The sequence below is a fragment of the Rhamphochromis sp. 'chilingali' genome, assembly GCF_963969265.1.
Source record: "Rhamphochromis sp. 'chilingali' genome assembly, chromosome: 15".
Taxonomy (NCBI): domain Eukaryota; kingdom Metazoa; phylum Chordata; class Actinopteri; order Cichliformes; family Cichlidae; genus Rhamphochromis; species Rhamphochromis sp. 'chilingali'.
The window spans coordinates 18021817-18042441 of record NC_137942.1 but is presented as its reverse complement, the minus strand read 5'-3'; the positions used below and the strand labels follow the sequence as shown (position 1 = coordinate 18042441).

General features: G+C 38.1%; 1 protein-coding gene across 1 annotated transcript; it reads right to left on the bottom strand.

The window, feature by feature from the left end:
* Positions 1 to 1385: 1385 nt before the first annotated feature.
* On the bottom strand, positions 1386 to 18912 carry LOC308412265 (uncharacterized protein). Its single transcript, XM_080906482.1, has 5 exons — positions 18695 to 18912; positions 10254 to 10949; positions 9398 to 9546; positions 8468 to 8617; positions 1386 to 2715 (listed from the first exon to the last, which is right to left on the bottom strand). Exons 3-5 carry the CDS (start codon positions 9480 to 9482, stop codon positions 2615 to 2617), a joined length of 336 nt encoding a protein of 111 aa, XP_080762608.1. The 5' UTR covers positions 9483 to 9546; positions 10254 to 10949; positions 18695 to 18912; the 3' UTR covers positions 1386 to 2614.
* Positions 18913 to 20625: the final 1713 nt, after the last annotated feature.

Here is a 20625-nt window from a genome sequence, read left to right as displayed (position 1 = left end):
CCTCATGAAACATCTCCAAGCAGTAAAGTTTTACAGTCTCTGTAGATCAGGGGTGTCAAACATAAAGCCCAGCTAGGACTCCACTACAGCCCAATGAATTTTTACCTTTTAAGCATGTTTTAATTAGATAGGTCAGAAGGTCGAGTGGTTGCCACATGATCAGAAGGTCGGGGGTTCGAATCCACTGAACGGCTACCCTGAGGTACCCCTGAGCAAGATACCGTCCCTACACACTGCTCCCTGCGTGCCTGCCCACTGCTTCACTGAGTGAATGAGTAAAATGGGGAAAAGTAATTTCCCCACGGGGATCAATACAGCACACATTATTATTTAATTATCTGCTATAGAAATTCATCTTTTCCCTCCCAAAACTGATTCTGTTTATTTGCTTTTAAACACTGACAAAATGTTAGTTAAGATAAGATAAGATAAGATAACCTTTATTAGTCCCACACGTGGGAAATTTGTTTTGTCACAGCAGGAAGTGGACAGTGCAAAAGTTATGACGCAAAAATTAGAATACAATAAGAATAAATACAGTACACAACTGTACAGAATAGAATAAAATACTATACTATATACAGTAGAATAAAATAGAATAAAAATATACAATAAGATAAAAATAGAATACGAATGCTATATACAACTGAGTAAAAATACAACGATGCCAGAAAGGATTATTGCACTTAGTGTTATTGCACATGTGTAGATGTGTGTGTTTGTTCAGTTAAAGTCTTTATTATGGAGTCTGACAGCAGTGGGGAGGAAAGACCTGCGAAATCTCTCCGTCCCACACCGTGGGTGCCGCAGTCTCCCACTGAAGGAGCTGCTCAGTGCTGTCACAGTCTGCTGCATGGGGTGGGAGATGTTGTCCATCAGGGATGACAGCTTAGCCGCCATTCTCCTGTCACTCACCACCTCCACTGGGTCCAGAGGGCATCCTAGAACAGAGCTGGCCCTTCGGATCACCCTGTTCAGTCTCTTCCTGTCCCCAGCAGAGATGCTGCCGCCCCAGCAGACCACGCCATAAAAGATAGCAGAAGCCACTACAGAGTCATAGAAGGTCTTCAGGAGTGGGCCCTCCACCCCAAACGACCTGAGTCTCCGCAGCAGGTACAACCTGCTCTGCCCTTTCCTGTAGAGGGCGTCTGAGTTATGAGTCCAGTCCAGTCTGTTGTTCAGATGAACACCAAGGTACCTGTGGCTGTCCACAGCCTCAATGTCCATACCCTGGATGTTCAGTGGTTGCAGTGGAGAATGCTTGTACCTGCGGAAGTCTACCACCAGCTCCTTGGTTTTACTGGCGTTGATCTGGAGCTGGTGGTAGACTTCCGCAGGCACAAGCATTCTCCACTGCAACCACTGAACATCCAGGGTATGGACATTGAGGCTGTGGACAGCCACAGGTACCTTGGTGTTCATCTGAACAACAGACTTAGTTAGTTAGTTTGTTTGTTGCAATAATATCGTATCATGAGAGACCTATTGTGATGTCGTATTGTGGGGTGTCTGGTGATTCCCACATCTACTTACCAGAGTGTCTTCTAATAAAGAAGGTTAGAAATGAAGCTTTGAAACTTTGAATACTTAGTATTTAGAGAATTCAGTCAGCTCTTATTATGACACCAAAAGGGGGCAGATCTAGAGAAACTTTCTTAGGGTGGCAAATGGAGAAATCAAGTAGGGTGGCAAAATCAAAGCCTTTTTTCTTTTTTTTTTACACATATGCAGGTGTTACATTCTGTAATATGCGAGGTTTCAGACGTCACCAGTGATCCCACTCTCCCTGCTTTACAGAGAGCGCAGTCTGCCTTTTCGACTCGCTGTGAATGCCTACTAGTTAAACTGTGTGTGCAAAGCCGAGGTTAGCTGAGTAGGGTTTGTCGTATTGAGTTACTCTTCCTCCCTTCCTCAAGCCTCATTTACTTATCTAAAATGCCCTTTGTGTGTGTATGTAACGTTGCCCATTGGCTTGCTGTGCGCAGCCCTCATGGTTTTCAGTTATACAATTGGTAATACAATCCCTGTTTCTGTTAGATTCCTGTGTAAGAGCTGTTACTCTCCCCCTGGCCTCTAGCAGAGGGGGTCGTAACAGTCTAAATGTGCAGAAAGCATTTGTAGAACTTGAACCTAAATGAAAGTAAGAATGAGCCAGCAAAAGAGTCCAGGGTCAGAGATGTAGTAGAGTCTCCAATGTCGAAGCTTATGAATAAATTTAAAATAGAGTGTACATGTTTTTAATGGCAGTGTTTTCTTGTACGATTTGTTTGGTAATTCAGGTTTTATTTAATCCATTTAATGTTGTTCTATAGTTACCATCATACTATAAAACTTTTGAGATCATTCATATGTAGAAAGATGTGATTGTGTTACAACTCAACCCTTTTTTTATTGTCATCATTTATCAAACTAAGATATTTTATGGCAGAACTTCAAACACTCCACATGCACCCGATACTGATTGTCTTCCAGCTATCATTTTGATTAAATATTAGTCATACACTGCACAAAAACCCTTTGATGCACTTACTGTAATGCCCACAATGAATCTATGCTTCTTTAATCATCACATCTCTGTGTTTTGAAAGTCCTTCGACAGCTGCAAGGAACAATGTCAGTATTTCTGTCTTCTAGAAATTATGTCACCAGGGTTGAATAAACTGGATTTGCCTGCACCAGCTGGTCCTCTGAGTCCATTTGTTTGTTCTATGAAATCTGTGAGACACAAAGAAAACAATGCAAATGTTGGCATAGACGTATTTAAATGAATGTCTACATTAGACCAATGAGTCAAAGTCAATACTTTAGCAGTGAGAGATGCCATAGAGCTTTGTTAAGGACTAAAATAGTTCTTTCTTTTGTTATATGAATCCACCTTTAATTGTGCAGCATCACACAATTGCGAGGACGAGTTCGTTTTCCAGGTATTTGCTGTTTGCTTACTTGCTGTTGAAAGTCATCAAAGAGCTCAGAGTCAGGGTGTTACTAAGCACAGCATCTGAAATAATGTTACAGGATTAAACCTTGTTTAACCGTGAAACTTCACTGTAGGTCACTGTAGGTCACTGTAGGTCAGCTTTTCTGTTATTTAATTATCTGCTATAGAAATTCGTCTTTTTCCCCAAGAAATTTGATTCTGTTTTTTGTTTTTAAGCATTGACAAAATGTTAGTTAGTTTCTTTGTACTGTATGTGGCAGACAATGGGAGAAGTAATGGGACTCAAATTATAATTAGAGTCAGGGAGCAGAATGATGTATGATAATAGACCAAGTGTATATCACACAGCATTATGAAACATCTGAAAATTAGGGCACGAGGTATAATCCAGAACATACCAGGTGACTACCAACCTGCTGATCAGAGAGTTTTCTGTGCAAGAAAATGACATAAGCTGACGGTTTAGAAGCAGTGCTGATGATTCCCAACTACTGTCATGGTTTTCTGCGTGGCAGGCAGAATGTAGGACTCGAACACAGAGTAAACTCAAAACAGCAGCTTTACTGCTGGAAAAAGTCTTACACAGAAAACAGAAAACAAACCCAAAAACAAGAAACTCATAACCAAAAAATAAGAAACTGAACTGGGAACAGAGAACTCGGAAATACAAGGAGTACGACAGAAACACACAGCGATGAGGGTGTATGATTGTTAACGAAGGGATAGAGGACAGAGGAAAACACGGGGCTCAAATACACAAGGAAGCAACGAGGGAATGGGAAACTGGAGGGAAACACAGCTGGGACTAATCTGACATAACAAGACAAAGGAGAAGTAAAACTCAACACACTGAACACAGAACAAGAGACTATCAAAGTAGAACAAAACAGGCACGGAGACGCAGACTTGACAAGGAGGCACAGCTGACTGGGAAAAAAGAGCGAACATAGAGACCAGGGTGACTAGACATGACACGTGGGACACGGGAACAGAAACTAAACAAAAAGATGAAAATAGAGGGAGGGAGAACTAAGATTGCTGAGAGCTTGAAAAATAAGAATAACCAAAACCAAGAGCAACAGTAATCAAAGAATATTAAACCAAAAACACAAACACTGGATCATGAGACCCATTTCCATGACAACTATGACAGATAAGAAACATGTGGGGTGACTGGTCCTGATTCAGGACAGAGAAGAGACTTCATTGGTTGCTGTGCTGGCACACTCGCACCTGACCCAACATCAGGCCCAGAAAATGGGCAGATTCACTTAAGTTGCAGCTCGTTACCTGTTTCAAAGGGATCAAGTGTTGTTTTTTACACATATATAACTTGGCTGCATAAATAACTGGAAGCTGAAACTACAATATAGAGAATCAGCCCAATTAAAAAGCCCTGCAATTACATATACTCAAGGTTATGTTTTTATTGTAAATGAAAGGAAATAATCAGGAAATGAGTGTTTAGCAGTCATAATAAGAGCTGACTGAATTCTTTAAATACTAAGTAAAACTGCTTCAAAGCTTCCTTTGTAACCTTCTTAACTAGAACATAGTCTGGTTAGTAAATGTGGGAATCAATAGACACCCCACAATACGACATCTCACTGTCACTCATGATACAGTATTATTGAAACAACATACAGTGGGGCAAAAAAGTATTTAGTCAGCCACCGATTGTGCAAGTTCCCCCACTTAAAATGATGACAGAGGTCAGTAATTTGCACCAGAGGTACACTTCAACTGTGAGAGACAGAATGTGAAAAAAAAATCCATGAATCCACATGGTAGGATTTGTAAAGAATTTATTCGTAAATCAGGGTGGAAAATAAGTATTTGGTCAATAACAAAAATACAACTCAATACTTTGTAACATAACCTTTGTTGGCAATAACAGAGGTCAAACGTTTACTATAGGGCTTTACCAGGTTTGCACACACAGTAGCTGGTATTTTGGCCCATTCCTCCATGCAGATCTTCTCGAGAGCAGTGATGTTTTGGGGCTGTCGCCGAGCAACACGGACTTTCAACTCCCGCCACAGATTTTCTATGGGGTTGAGGTCTGGAGACTGGCTAGGCCACTCCAGGACTTTCAAATGCTTCTTACGGAGCCACTCCTTTGTTGCCCGGGCGGTGTGTTTTGGATCATTGTCATGTTGGAAGACCCAGCCTCGTTTCATCTTCAAAGTTCTCACTGATGGAAGGAGGTTTTGGCTCAAAATCTCACGATACATGGCCCCATTCATTCTGTCCTTAACACGGATCAGTCGTCCTGTCCCCTTGGCAGAAAAACAGCCCCATAGCATGATGTTTCCACCCCCATGCTTCACAGTAGGTATGGTGTTCTTGGGATGCAACTCAGTATTCTTCTTCCTCCAAACACGACGAGTTGAGTTTATACCAAAAAGTTCTACTTTGGTTTCATCTGACCACATGACATTCTCCCAATCCTCTGCTGTATCATCCATGTGCTCTCTGGCAAACTTCAGACGGGCCTGGACATGCACTGGCTTCAGCAGCGGAACACGTCTGGCACTGCGGGATTTGATTCCCTGCCGTTGTAGTGTGTTACTGATGGTGACCTTTGTTACTTTGGTCCCAGCTCTCTGCAGGTCATTCACCAGGTCCCCCCGTGTGGTTCTGGGATCTTTGCTCACCGTTCTCATGATCATTTTGACCCCACGGGATGAGATCTTGCGTGGAGCCCCAGATCGAGGGAGATTATCAGTGGTCTTGTATGTCTTCCATTTTCTGATGATTGCTCCCACAGTTGATTTTTTCACACCAAGCTGCTTGCCTATTGTAGATTCACTCTTCCCAGTCTGGTGCAGGTCTACAATACTTTTCCTGGTGTCCTTCGAAAGCTCTTTGGTCTTGGCCATGGCGGAGTTTGGAGTCTGACTGTTTGAGGCTGTGGACAGGTGTCTTTTATACAGATGATGAGTTCAAACAGGTGCCATTCATACAGGTAACGAGTGGGGGACAGAAAAGCTTCTTACAGAAGACGTTACAGGTCTGTGAGAGCCAGAGATTTTCCTTGTTTGAGGTGACCAAATACTTATTTTCCACCCTGATTTACGAATAAATTCTTTACAAATCCTACCATGTGGATTCATGGATTTTTTTTTCACATTCTGTCTCTCACAGTTGAAGTGTACCTCTGGTGCAAATTACTGACCTCTGTCATCATTTTAAGTGGGGGAACTTGCACAATCGGTGGCTGACTAAATACTTTTTTGCCCCACTGTATATTATCTGCTGTTTGTTATACACTATGTTGTGAAACATGAAAGACCTGCAACAAACAGTCCCAGATGAATTTGAATCAAGTGAACTGTGTTGGTTTTATGTCAGCAGGTCTCTGGGAAACTTAATTTGTATTACTGAAAAAATAAACTAATATATAAAATACAACACAGAGAGACTGAGGAGGAGCTTCTTCCCGCAGGCGATACGGTCTCTCAATCACACCACCACACAGTACTGACCCACACATATGGTTCTTACACACACACTGGACTTTCTGGACTTTGTTTTTGCACAACACTGGTCACTATATTCTTCATTTCCGGTTAATACTTGTACAGCTGCTGTTATTGTGTATATATTTATTTATATTTAGATTTCTTCATACATTCTTATATAGTTCTATATTGTGTATTGTGTATTTTGTTGTACAGTTATTTTATTTTCAACTTTAATTTATATATTTTATCTTATTCTTCCCAGTTAAATTTACCCTTCATTCTAATTTGTGTTGTACAGTTATTTCATTTTTAACCTTAATTTATATTTTATTCCTTCCTAGTTAAATTTACCCTTTTTAATTTTTCATATTTATTTCCTATCTTATTCATAGCCTTTTCCTTTTTTGTTTTCTTTAGGTCACGAGCAGTTGTCCAAGCATTTCACTACATATCGTACTGTGTATGACTGTGTACATGACAAATAAAATTTGAATTTGAATTTGAATTTGAATTTGAAAATATGACTTTTAGTCAAGACAGTTACGACACATCACACACGTGAAAATATATTTTATTGAACAGCGTTTTCAAGATTACAGAAAGAACACAAACCCATCAGTGAAACAGACTCTCAATCAACACGTGTCATTTATCCATCAGAGTAATTGTGCATTCTCCTCAAACGAGCCACACTGATTCACAAACTGTTGTTTTGTAAATTCAGTTCAATTCAATTTTATTTATTCAGCGCCAAATCACAACAACAGTCGCCTCAAGCTCCATAAAACTGTTATTAAACACTTTCTTGTTGTTTCTTGTTGTTTCTTGGCAGTTTTAATAGGAAAATGCGGCACAGGCATCTGAGTGTTTCAGGTTTTCAGTCCAAGCAAGCAAACACCACTTCACTGTAATATTCTGATGACTTCTTCAGCTCCTGGTGATCATGTGTTGATCACTGACAGTTTGTACAACTTTTTAGTACGTATACCTACTATACCCCTGCAGTTTTAGGTATAAGTGGTTGTAATTTGTTTTTCTTTTATCCCACACAAAATTCAACATGCGACGAATAAACACGTTTTAGGAAATATCATGAAATGCGAGATGCTGTGATTTTATTTGAAATGTTCCATGTTTTTAAAAATAGAATTTGATAAAACTAGTGAAGATCTGAGGCAGTTTGTTCAAGCAGTGGGCAGAAACTAAATGTCACATCATCCTCTTTATTTTCACATCAAGGCAACACAAAGTGACCCGCTCTACTGCAAGAAAAGAAGTGCAGTAGTCAACCCATAAAGAAATCCATGAATCAGCTTTGTCAATAGAGACAAAATGTAAACAATCCCCACCTTCTAAGTTTGATTTAAATGGTCTAAGAATGATTCCTGTGAGATGATAATGCCATATTATGATCAACAGTACTGAATATTGTGGTAAGAAGTAGCATTACTATACCAAATATAATTTCACACCTTTCATGAGAGCAGGGCCGTTGCTAGCCATTTGGGTGCCCTAAGCACAAATGCTTTATGGTGCCCCCCCCCCCCGCCACTGAAAAAAAAAAAAAAAACATTAATACTTTTGAATTTCTCAGTGGAATTTGTTTAATTAAATAACAACAAACATGACAGTTAAACAAATAAATAAGGTTAAAGGAGGTTCTCATGACCCCTCAAACGGATGTTGATGTTCGACCAGTCACTGAAGCCCTCTGTACTCAGCTTTATATCCTTCACACTGAAAAGCTTACATGCAAAGCAGAACACAGCATTGTTCTGCGGTGAGTACACTAACCAGCTCCGGTGAACCTTTTCTCCATTGGGAAGAATTTTGAACTTAAGGCTAGTGTGAAATGCTCTTCCATCAGGCCCCTTTGGAAAATTAAAATCAGAGCTGACATTAAAAGGACCTCTCCGCACAATTTCAACACGATCAGCATCTACAATGTGAGCTGGCCAAAGAGCAGGATCGGTTGAAGGGGGCACACATGTCTCCACAGTGTCACTTTCTGATAGTCTCTCAGTGACAGGACTCTCAGTGGTACTTGTGTATGGAACTGTACCTGAACTGGTGGTTGATGGTTCTTGTTCTTCTTGGCTAGGGATTGTTGCAGGGTCTACAATGGCTGGTGGTTGATGTCCAGGGATGGCACTACTACTGGATGGTTCATCCTGTCCTTGAGATCCTCCTTGAACATATTTAAGCATTGACCCTGCATACAAGAGAAAATATTCAGGGATTTTACAGAAATACAATTTTGAATCTACAGTAGGCCTACGAAAGATTGCATTATAAGACTAATAAATTAAGTAAGTCACTGGTACATTTAAAAATTACTAACTATATTTTACATGTATAGATTTTCATAATGGCAAATGGCAATATAAACATGCTGTACATAATTTGATATAAATGCGCAAGTAGGAAATCTATATTACTGGAAGATATAGGTTTCATATTACAGTTTCACCAACAGATGTCGCCCTTGATCTATGAACCTAAAGAAAGACGAGAACTATTTATGTGTTCAGACGTCAATGGCATAAATAAGATATGCGTCTTTATAGATATCCTGAAATGCAGCAACATACAAAGTAATCTTGTCTAATCTGATAATAATACTTGACTGCATTACTGACCTATCCCAAAGTTAAGGTTAATCAGTAGCATGCATGACGTTAGCCAGCTAGCAACCTGAGGAGGGAAATGCTAGTCTCACGAATCACGATAACGTTAGCAATCGTGAGTCACGATTGCTAACGTTATCTGAAAACCGTCAATTGAGTGACCATGATGAGTTGCTTTTAGTAGTCCATTCTATATTCATATCCACAACGTAAACAAACTACCCAACATCAATCATTTGCAACATTTGTTAACACAGTATGAACACTGCTAACAGGAGCTATCACAGAGTTGACGGACATGAGCGTGCAAGCAAGGGCTACAATAATGAACTTTTTTTATTATTATTATTTAAACATTGCCTTACCGGCAAGCGACGCCTGAGTTTCATCACGCTTCCTCTTCTTCTTTCTTTTCTCCGCTCCCGACTCCTGTTGCCGTTTTGAGGCCATGTTCAAACAGGTGTTTACCAATTATAGAACAGACCACTGGGAGTGGGGGGGCACCAGGAGGAGACTGGAGACAGGGCACAAAGCAGATTCACCCCTTTTCTCGGGAAAATTGTTTTATGTTGCTTTTGTATTGTTTAACCATATTAATGCATATGATATTTATAGTATTAATATGGTTTACTTTTTTTTTTTACGACCCTGATTTTTTTGGTGCCCTACCGGCCATTTGGTGCCCTACGCAGTGTGCGTTATGTGCGTTTGCGGAGCTACGGCACTGCATGAGAGCAGCTTCTGTGCTGTGACACTGATGAAAGCCTGATTGGAAGATTTCATGGTAGCTATTAATATTCAGGTACTCACTAATTTGGTTTTCAACTATCTGAAGAATAAATAGAGACCAAGAATAAAGTGAATAATTATTATACTGTCTTATAATGTAAAAATATGTAAATTTCTGTCTTTTTCACAAGGGAAAATACCAGGAAAAAGGCTGCAGGGGCTAAGTGACTGAGGGGAAAAAGTCTGGCAGGACATGAAGAACAAGATGAACGATGCCACACAGTTTGCTCAAGGGTTTTGCAATAAGTGGCAAAACAGAAAAGCTCAATTCAATATGAGTGTTGACATTGAGTTTAGTTGAATTACTATTTACGTGAGTATGACAGATACAGAAGACCAAAAACAAGTGAAGCAACAATCACAACAGCACAGATGAAACAATAAACACAAGTGTTGTTGTCCTGAGATTGGAAATGCAAATTAGAGTTGTACCTTTCTGAAAAGAAAAAATCATTGTTTTGATGGCTCTGTGAACTCTGGAGCACATCATGCGGACGTCTGTTGTACTCGTGAGAGGAATAGTTCTCCTGGACTACTCTGCGAGACTGTAAGTTGATGTTATCACGGTCCAAGGAAAACCTTCTCAACTCTGTTAACAGGTCAGTGGTGACCTCATATGTATGTTGTGGATCATACGCTGTCTGTCGATCTTCATAGGTCTCATAATGCTGTGTGATATAGACTCGGTCTATTATCTGTGAAGTTCGCCATCCCACATTCTGCTCCCTGACTCTGATTATGATCCGAGCCCTGTTGCCGTACTCGTGCTCTGATTGGAAGACATGATGTGGAAGTCGCAACGATCCTTCTCGATGGATATTACCAAGACTGTAGTACTGATATCCCCACGGCGGTGGCTCTAACAGCTTTTCATCGTTGCGATAATGATGTGAGCCATAATCACCACTATTTGGGCCAAAGGTCAGACTTATGTCACCATTCATGTTGATGTCAACTGCATTGGCAAACCAGTGGAGCAACCGGAAGCTGTGCTCATTCACGGACTGGCCAAAGCCTACTGACCTCAGATCAGTGATTGAGTTGAGCTTTCATCTTACAGCTGACACAGAGCTGAAGGTCAGGAGGAGAGCCACACAGCAGCTCATCATTCTTCCAAACATCTTCATCCTGTGGAGATTTAAGAAGTCACTGTTTTTATTGTTCATGCATACTTTATATTCTGACATTCATTACATGATTTTCACCAGTGATGAATCTAATGATTATGTCATGACTGCATATTAACAGATGTTAATGATTAAGACAGCTTTTAATGTATTCCTAGTTTATAATTTGATAGCCATTCAGCCACACAAACTCTGAAACAGGTTTTACTTGTTTTTCTCCTCTCTGGTTTATACCATCTATTATGGGTTGGAATTGCATTTTAAAATTTTGCTTTCTTCAACTGAAATCAAAAGTTACTTTTTTGATTAATTGTTACGAGAGGCTTTTTTATTAAGAAATGTGGTTTTCTCAAACAGCTTTAACTTTGTGACATAAAGAGAGAAAATCACACTAATAACTTGTATCTGTAACGTGAGCTTCAGATAAACAGGGAAGGATCGCTCAACAATAAGTTGTCAGAGGATTAATTAAACAAAGCAAACTAAATAATTCTTTAACAAAGAATTGAGACATATTTATAGCCATTAGCAAATTGTTTAACATGAAATTTCCCACTCGTGGGACTAAAAAAGGTATCTATCTATCTATCTATCTATCTATCTATCTATCTATCTATCTATCTATCTATCTATCTATCTATCTATCTATCTATCTATCTATCTATCTATCTATCTATCTATCTATCTATCTATCTATCTATCTATCTATTGAAACAACTACATATTTGAGTGCCACTTAGCCATTACACTTCTGTTAACCCATAATTTTATTTATTTATGTTGTCAGGTGGTTTCATGATACTCACCTCTCCATGTGTCAGAAAGTTAAACTAATAACATCAAAACTAGATCATTTTGCACTTGAATGAGTATGCTTCCAATTTAAGAGAAAGTGGACAAAGTACAATCCATTTCATCGTATCTTTAAATATTTTGTCATTGGTAGAATAAATGGAGCATTAGAAAACAGGGTAAAGTCATGTGAGTGAAAATAAATTGGAATGAATTCCCCAGAAAATGAGAGAACTTACCTGTGTAAGCCTGCTGCTGCTGCTGTTTGTGTGAGGACAGTCGTAGCTCCCTGTATGTTTTGCTTTTCCTGGTAAGTGAAACCAGACCAACAAGTTCTGCTAGTTGATAAGATGAAGTCTGATAATCCAACTATTTGGATGAGGCTGTAAAAGAGGAACACCATCATGGATTTAAGTGTTTCTAGTTTAACAGTTCTTTTCTAATTTAAAAAAACAAACAAACTGTGATGCACTTACTGTAATGCCGACAGTGAACCTATGCTTCTACGATCACCACGCCTCTGTGTTTTGAAAGTTCTTGGACAGCTGTGTGGAACTCTGCCAGGGGTCAGCCAGTTCAACCAGTATTTCCGCCTTCTTTGAATCATTTAAGACAGATTAAGTAAACTGGATTTGCCTGCACCAGGTGGTCCAGTCACTCTATTTGTTTGTTCTAAGAAATCTGTGAGACACCAAGAAAACAATGCAAATCTTGGCATAGATGTATTTAAATGTATGTCTACATTAAATCAATCAGTCAAAGTCAAAACTTTAGCAGTGACTGATGTCATAGAGCTTTATTAAGGACTAAAATAGTTTTTTCTTTTGTTATACTGATTCATCTTTAAACTGACACCATAAGGGAGGAGGAGTTCGTTTTCCAGGTATTTGCTCTTTGCTTACTTGCTGTTCAAAATCTTCAAAGGGGCCAGAGTCAGGGTGTCACAACGCACGGCCGCTGAAACTGTCAACATAATGTTACAGGATTAAACCTCTTCTAACCGTAAGCTTTACAACATTTCACGTGAAACATCTCCAAGCTGTAAAACTTTACAGTCAATGTAGATCAGGGGTGTCAAACACACAACCCAGCTAGGACTCCATTATAGCGCACTGAATGGAAAATGTGAAGGACATGAATTTCTGCCTTTTGCATTTGATAAAGACCTCACCTGCGGGCATCCAAACTACAAAGTAATAAACAAAGTGAATAACAGGAACTTTTCATTCATCACACACTGACAAAATAATAGTTGTGTAAAATCTGAAATGCCCATGGTGTTGATTCACGATGTGCTCTGGCATCGGCATCGGTTGCTACTGACAACAAGAAATAAAACCAAGAGATTAATTTAGGATGGCACGTGCCACCCCTGAGGGTCCAGCCCTGCTGCCAAGCATTAGGAACCTTCCTAAATAAAATTGAGACTAGTTCGACAAATACAATAGCAACATAACCTTGAATGTTTGTAACTGCAGGCATTGTTTATGGGGCTGTTCAGAGTAAATAAATAATTTGATATTATATGCTGAGCTGCTCTAACCCATGATTCTTGATGAAGTAGTATGTGGGCACCGGTCAGGTGTCAGAAGTGTGCAGATGAAGCCTCGTAAAGCCTCATGAAACCTTAAAACTTTCAGTCCAGCTGGTTCAAAGTAAGTTTAATTTCTCGAGGCTTCATCTGACCACGCCCCCTGCTGGTCAAAACCTTTATTGTCATTTCAACCACCTGTGAGGCCTCGTGGCTGTTGAGCTCTATCAATGTCAAAAACCTGTCAGTAAGACTTCACTCAGTGTTTAAATAAATCCAACAGGATATGAGAAGTTTATGTTAAACCTGTTGTGGTGTTTTCAAAAGATGGGACAGTGACTGTGCTCATGAATATTGGGCTGATGGTATTTTCTTTCACATAATGGTGAGGAGGCAGGCGTGCACCAGTATCCCACAGCACAGACACTCATAGGTGATGTGTTGTGCCCCAGTTAATTGGCACACAATAAATACTTAAAAGTGTATTAATTTTGTTTCATTTAACTTAACAAAAAAAAAACCCAACTTGTGAATGTTTTAGTAGTAATGTTTATATGTAACATTCAGCTAAAAGTGTTTCCACCCAGGGGGAAACCCTTCTCCTTTCAGCTGGCTCTTTAAAATCAAGCTCCTCTGTCTCACAGATGAAAACCCAACACGAACGCTAACACGCAAATTTATACATGTTCATAAATCACACCAATGCTCAGACCACCTTCTGAACCAGCGAGGTTTCAGACGTCACCAGTGACACCACTGCCCGTAAAGAAGAAGAGATGTTCATCCAGCTCCTTTGTCCATCATTCCACCCACTGGCAAACAAGATGGCATCACCACAGAGTCGGATGTTCATCCAGCTCTTTTTCTTTGTAGCAAATAAATTACACACAAATTAATCAAAAGTTTTGTTCAGAATTTTTATTTCCAGACCAAGTAGAGGAAAATATATATAATTTACATGTCTACAAATAAACACCTGCAAACATCTAAATGTGTAAAAAGTATTTGTAGACCTTAACAAGCTGTTGAACCTGATTGAACAGAAGAATAAGTCAGCAAAACGTCTGTCAGTTAAATTGATGATTCCAACACAGGATGTGTCACAAGATGTTTGTTTCTCTAATATTTGGGTTGTTTGGGATACATACAGATAGATAGAACATGAAGAAAGCAGCAACATGCATTGAAAATAGAAAATGCGCACAAAAAACAGACAGAAACGGGAGCCAGTGTTGTTACAGAAGTGTAATAAATAAGATTCATGTAGATAAAAAACAAAAACAAATTAAGCTAAAAAGGAGAAAACAAGTTCACAAAGTCCTAAAGAGAAACCTTTGTTTCTCTTCTTGTTTTGTTTTGCATCTAAGTCTTTAAGGTTTTCAGTTCAAGCAAGGAAACACCATTTCAAAGTGTACAATGGAACAACTCCTGTTATTCAACTGGTTGTAACAAAGTGTTGTAGCTGACTGATTCTTAGGACATGGAGTTCTGGTTGTAATTTATTTTTCTTTTTATCACACACAATGTGAGATCAAACTAACTGGGTTTATTTACTATAAAATTAATAAACCCTTATTAAGGAAAGTCATGAAATATGAGATGATGTGGTGTGAAATTAAAAAATTTAGCTGATTATTAAAATAGAAATGGGGAAAGTTGGGGAACAAAAAATAAATCCATAAATTAGCAATTTCTCTCGAAAAAGCTGACTCACTTACAGCCTTAAATCAGGGTGTTATCTGCGTAGTTATGATAAGCCACCCTCTATTAAAGGAAGCATAGACAGAACAAAATTGGCTGAATAAAAACAAACTACATTTTCAACAATCTTATGGATACTTTGAAACCAATAATAGAGACAATAAATATTATAGTGTAAAATATACCAATTTCTCTGTTTTTTCAAGAAGGATTGACAACTTCAGTCTTCAGTGCTGCAGGGAAAATGTCAGGAAAAAGACTTTAGGGGCTGAGCTTCTGAGGAAAAGAAAAAAGGGAGTGTATCAAGACTGCAGGAGGAAGACTGATGGCGAAACACGGTTTGCTCAAGGGTTTTGCAGTCAGTGGCAGTACACTGTAATAAAATGCTCTATTTAATCTGTGTGTTGACACTGATTGTAGTTAAATTAATATATAAGTGAGTATGCCAGATACAGAAGACCAAAGATGACTGAAACACCAAACACAACACAGAAACACCTAACACAGGTGTTGTTGTCCTGCAAAGTAGAGTTGAAGCTTTCTGGGGAGACAAAAGCATTGTGTTGCCTGCTCTCTCTCTTTTTTTCTTTTCTGTATTTCCTTTTCAGGGCCTTTTTTTTAAACTTTAACTTTATTGAAATTATAAAGCGAACAGTCAGTCATTCTAGTTCAGTTTGTACAGTAGACATACAAGGCAAATAAGAGTAACAATATACAGTACAATGAAATAAGAAGGATAAATAAATAAAGAAAAAGAAAGGGGGGGGGGGGGATGTGACAGACTTCATAACAACTTTGTACTTGAAAGTTGTGACAGCTCATTCGTTAAACATTTCTGAATGAATTTCAATCAATGATAAATCTTTTTTATTGGAAGTTAATTTAAGAGAGTTTAAGTAATATTCAATTTCAATCAAAAACAAATTAAATGATGGGGTTGAGTTTTGAAATTTACATTTATATATATGGAATTTCCCTAATAAGATAGAAAAATTGACAATGGCACATATTTTTTTTTTCTTTAGTTTCAAAATAAGTGATAATGTTCTTCCCTTCAATTTTGATTTCGTATGTTGTCTTGCACAGTATATAATTTTCAAGCTCTCTCCAAAATGTAGCACTATATGAACAGCCATAAAACAAATGGGTAACACTTTCAAGTTCAGTTTTACAAAAGGTACATTTTCTAGCAATGTCACAGAATCTTGAAATGTACGTGTTAGATGGATATATGTTATGTAATATTTTCAAATGTAATTCTCTAACTTTGTTTGTAATACAAAATCTAAAAGGAACAAGCCACGCTTTATCCCAGTTGATATTATCAAAAATAGCATTCCGAAAAAACTTCCCTCTTGGAGTTATTTTCTTCGCATTATACAAACATTCTCTAATATGTTTATTGGTGCATTTCTTGCTTAAGAAATCAATACCATTTATATAAAGAGTGTTAACGGATGCATGTGGTGTGTTCTGTGTTTTGTAGCTTTTCATCAACTCAGTCAGTCCACTGGGAATGGACTTTATTACAGAGCTAAAATCTTTAAATTTGATAGGGAATATTTTTTCTGTAATAAAGTCATTGTAACTAAGTAGCTGGCCTTCAGAGTCAAATAAGTCTTTTAAATATATTATATTTTTATCAATCCAATTCTGCAAATATAGTGATTTGTTCCTCTTAGTAATACATTCGTTATTCCAGATAATAGATCTATGTGGAGAAAAGTTATGTGAATAACATAATTTCCAAGCCAACAATGCCTGTTGATAAAATGCAGACATTTTAACTGGTAACTTTGATATACTATAATTACAAGACAATAGGAACTGTAAACCTCCAACATTTCTAAAAATGTTATGTGGAATGAAATGCCATAATGATCCAGGAGATTTTAAGCATTCTTTTAGCCATTTCACCTTAAATGTATAGTTCAGGTCCATGAAGTCCAGAAGGCCAAAACCACCTTTATCTTTAGGTCCACAAAGCAATGATTTTTTTAGATGATGGTGCTTATTCTTCCATACAAAGTTAACAAATAAGCTATTAACATTTTTACATGTGGAATCATACACATTAAGGGAAAGAGCTGGATACACAAATCTGGAAACACCTTCAGCTTTAGTCAAAAGGATTCTACCAAAAATGGATAGGTCTCTTTGGAGCCATAAGTTCAATATAGTTTTAGTTTTTTCCATCTGTTCTGCCGTTTTTTCCACTATACTACAAAATGTATCATCATTCAATAAATTATTATTTAGCTTCCAAAAACCACGTAGTTTACTTTGACTTTGTTTATTGCCAACTAAGTGAATTGTGATCAATTTGTGATCAGTTAATGGAGCAAAATCATGAGAAGATTCTGAAACAAAATGTAAACATGAAGAAGATATTAACCACAAATCAATTCTGGATTGTAGAGATCTATTTGCATTGCTCCAGGTAAACTCTTTTGTATCAGAGTTGAAGAATCTCCATACATCTATAACTGCAAGTTGTTCACAGAAAAATGCAGTGCTTTTAAATTTTGAGTGTTGAGATGTTCTTATTGGCACTCTATCTATAAGATCGTCTGGAGCATCATTGTAATTAATCTCCTCCAAGAATCATGTGGGCTCCTTTATATTTTGATTAAAAAAAAAAAATCAAGTTTCTCAGATAATTGTATGCACATAGATTTGGCCTGAGTTGTGTTGTTATGACTGTATAAATTACAGACTATAAAGAAGGTGTTGTCCAATTTGAAAACCAGAATAATCCATCTGCCTTCACCTGAAGACTGCCGCGTCTCTCACCCTCTCTGTTTTTCACATAATGATATTATCATATCCTCGCATGTGATTGGCCACAATATGGAGCGATTGGAGCATAGCAGAGCCACTGTTTGTACTAATTACAAATTATTTGAATGTATTTAACTTTTTTATATTACACCCCCTGGCATATGTTAATTTATGTCTCGATCTCCTGTTAGCTTCGAGCTGGTGGGTAACAGACGTCTCCGAAAACGTCGGAGCACTTTTGCAAATATGTGATGTCTTGATAAACCGATCAGATATTTGATTTTTTACACGGCTACATTCACGCCTGAAAATATCTTAAACGTTTATCTCGCAAAAGTTCATCTTACTTTTTTCCCTCCTATGTCCCTTGCGGGGCTCCGTAGAAATCTCCCCTGTCATAAACTCCAGCGACTTAATATCATCGCCTTCCTCAGCTGTCGGTCCTTTCTTCGGCCCATATTTAGAGACGCGCTCGTAGCGTTACCCCGATGACCCGTTAGCAAGTTTGCCACTAGCGTCCTTAATCCAAAATATCCCAGGGAGCGATGATTTAAATTAAGCAGTGTTAACCGAGGTTGTTACTGGCCGTCCAGTGGCTCCGGACCGAAATCAAAACTGAAATCAAAACGCTGAAAACGGAAAAACTAATCCAGTAGCGAAAGCAGTGCGTGCGGCACGACAACAAACAGGTGTCATGATACACACCTCTCCCTGTGCCAGAAAGTGAAACTATGACATTTTTCTAAATTGTAATTATACTACAGACTTATAGATCATTTTTCATGTGAATGAGTATGCTTGTAATTTAAGTGCAGTGTAATGCACTTCATGTTAAACCCACTTCATTGTATCTTTAAATATAGAATAAATTCTGCATTAGGGCAAAATCATGTGAGTGAAAGTAAGTGAAAAGGAATCCATGAGGAAATGAGAGAACTTACCTTTGTAAGTCTGCTGTTGTTTGTGTGAGGACAGTCGTAACTCCCTTTAAGTTTTGCTTTCCTGGTAAATGAAACCAGAGCAATAAGCTCCGCTAGTGGCGAAGATGAATGTTGACAATCCAGATATTTAGATGAGGCTATTAAAGAGCAACGCCATCATGGATTTAAGGGTTTCTAGTTTAACAGTCACGTGAAAGCAAATTATTGATCATTTTATGAGCAAGTTTATGGCCAAAGTTTGAATATGGGCGTGTCTGCCCCACTGTAGGGTGAGAGGTTGCAGTAGTGTCTGTAATATAGGAGCTGGTTACAAATGAATTTCAAATAGTGTACACATTTATTCAGTGGCAGTGTTTTCTTGTATGATTTGTTTGGTCATTCAAGTTTCCTTATTTAAAGGCGTTCTATAGTTACTGTCATCATATAATAACTTTGAGATCATTCATACATAGAAAGATGTGATTGTGTGTGTTACAACTCAGACTTTTAGTTTCATTATCTCAAACTGTAACTAAAATTGAGTTTCATTTTTGATTTGATTTGTACTAAAAGTCTGTGAAACACAAAGAAAACCATGTAAATGTTGGCATAAAAGTATTTTAATGAATGAATGTGTGCAGTCGACCAGTGAGTCAGAAGTCAACACTTTAGCAGTGAGTGACCCTGTAGAACTTTGTTTAGGATTACAGTACTTCTCTCTTTAGTTATATTAGTACACTTTTAATACTGGAGCGTGACACCATACTGGAGGAGAAGTCTGTTTTCAAGGTGTTTGCTCTTTGCTTACATTGTGGAAATAAAATCATCAAAGAGCTCAGAGTCAGGGTGTCACGATGCACAGCATCTAAAACTGACAAAATAATGTTACAGGATCAAATGTCATCTAACTCTAAGCTTTACAACATTCCTCATGAAACATCTCCAAGCTGTAAAGAAACAGTCACTGTGGATCAGGGGCATCAAACATAACACCCAATAGAAAATGAATGCATAAAACAGGCAGCAACAGGAGCCAGCGTTGTGACAGAACTGTAATAAATGAAATTGATGTACATAATAATCCAAATGAAAATCTAAAGAGGAGACAACAAGTTTAGAGACTCCTAAAGAAGAACCATTGTTGACTGTGGATGTTTGGATGAAAGTGATGCTCAGTGACGAATGTGCACGAGTCAAGCAGATGATGCTGAAATGTTCATTTATTGCTGTTCCAATAACACAAAGATGACTGATGATAATAAGCACATTTCCCCAAAATGGACTATATGATGAATAAACCCATTGTAAGGAAAGGCATGAAATATGAGACCATGTGGTGTTAATTTAACAACTTACACGATTATTGAAATAGAAAGGGATATAGTTGGAGACGATCTAAGACAGTTTGTTTGAGCAGCAGGCAGCAGCGCTACTAAATGTCATATCACCCTCTTTATTTTCACATCAAGGCACCACAGGATGAGCGGCTCTACTGCAGATACCTGCCAGGTTCATATTAATTAAACATGTCAGGTATAAATTTAGGGCCCAAACTTTCTCAGTGATTTATCTGAAGTAAGTTTAAAAAAAAATTAAATATCTTACTGGAAGTCTGCTCTTTAATAAAAATATCGTTGCAGTAGTCAACCAAAAAATAAATCAGTAAATCAGCTTCTTTTTTAAAAAAAGAAGCTGATTCGGTTACAGCCTTAAATATAGATGTCATCTGCATTGTGGAATTCACATGGTAAATAATCCCGACCTTCTAAGTTTTATTTAACAATCTGAGAATGGTTCCCATAAGACTCCAATAATGCCAGTGTCTGTATTCAGGCAGATATAATTTAACCCCTTTAATAAGATCACTGTCTGCACAGTGACGAAGGCTTGATTGCAAAACACCATAGTTGCAATTAATATTCAAATAGTAACTATTTTGATTTTAAAAGTTC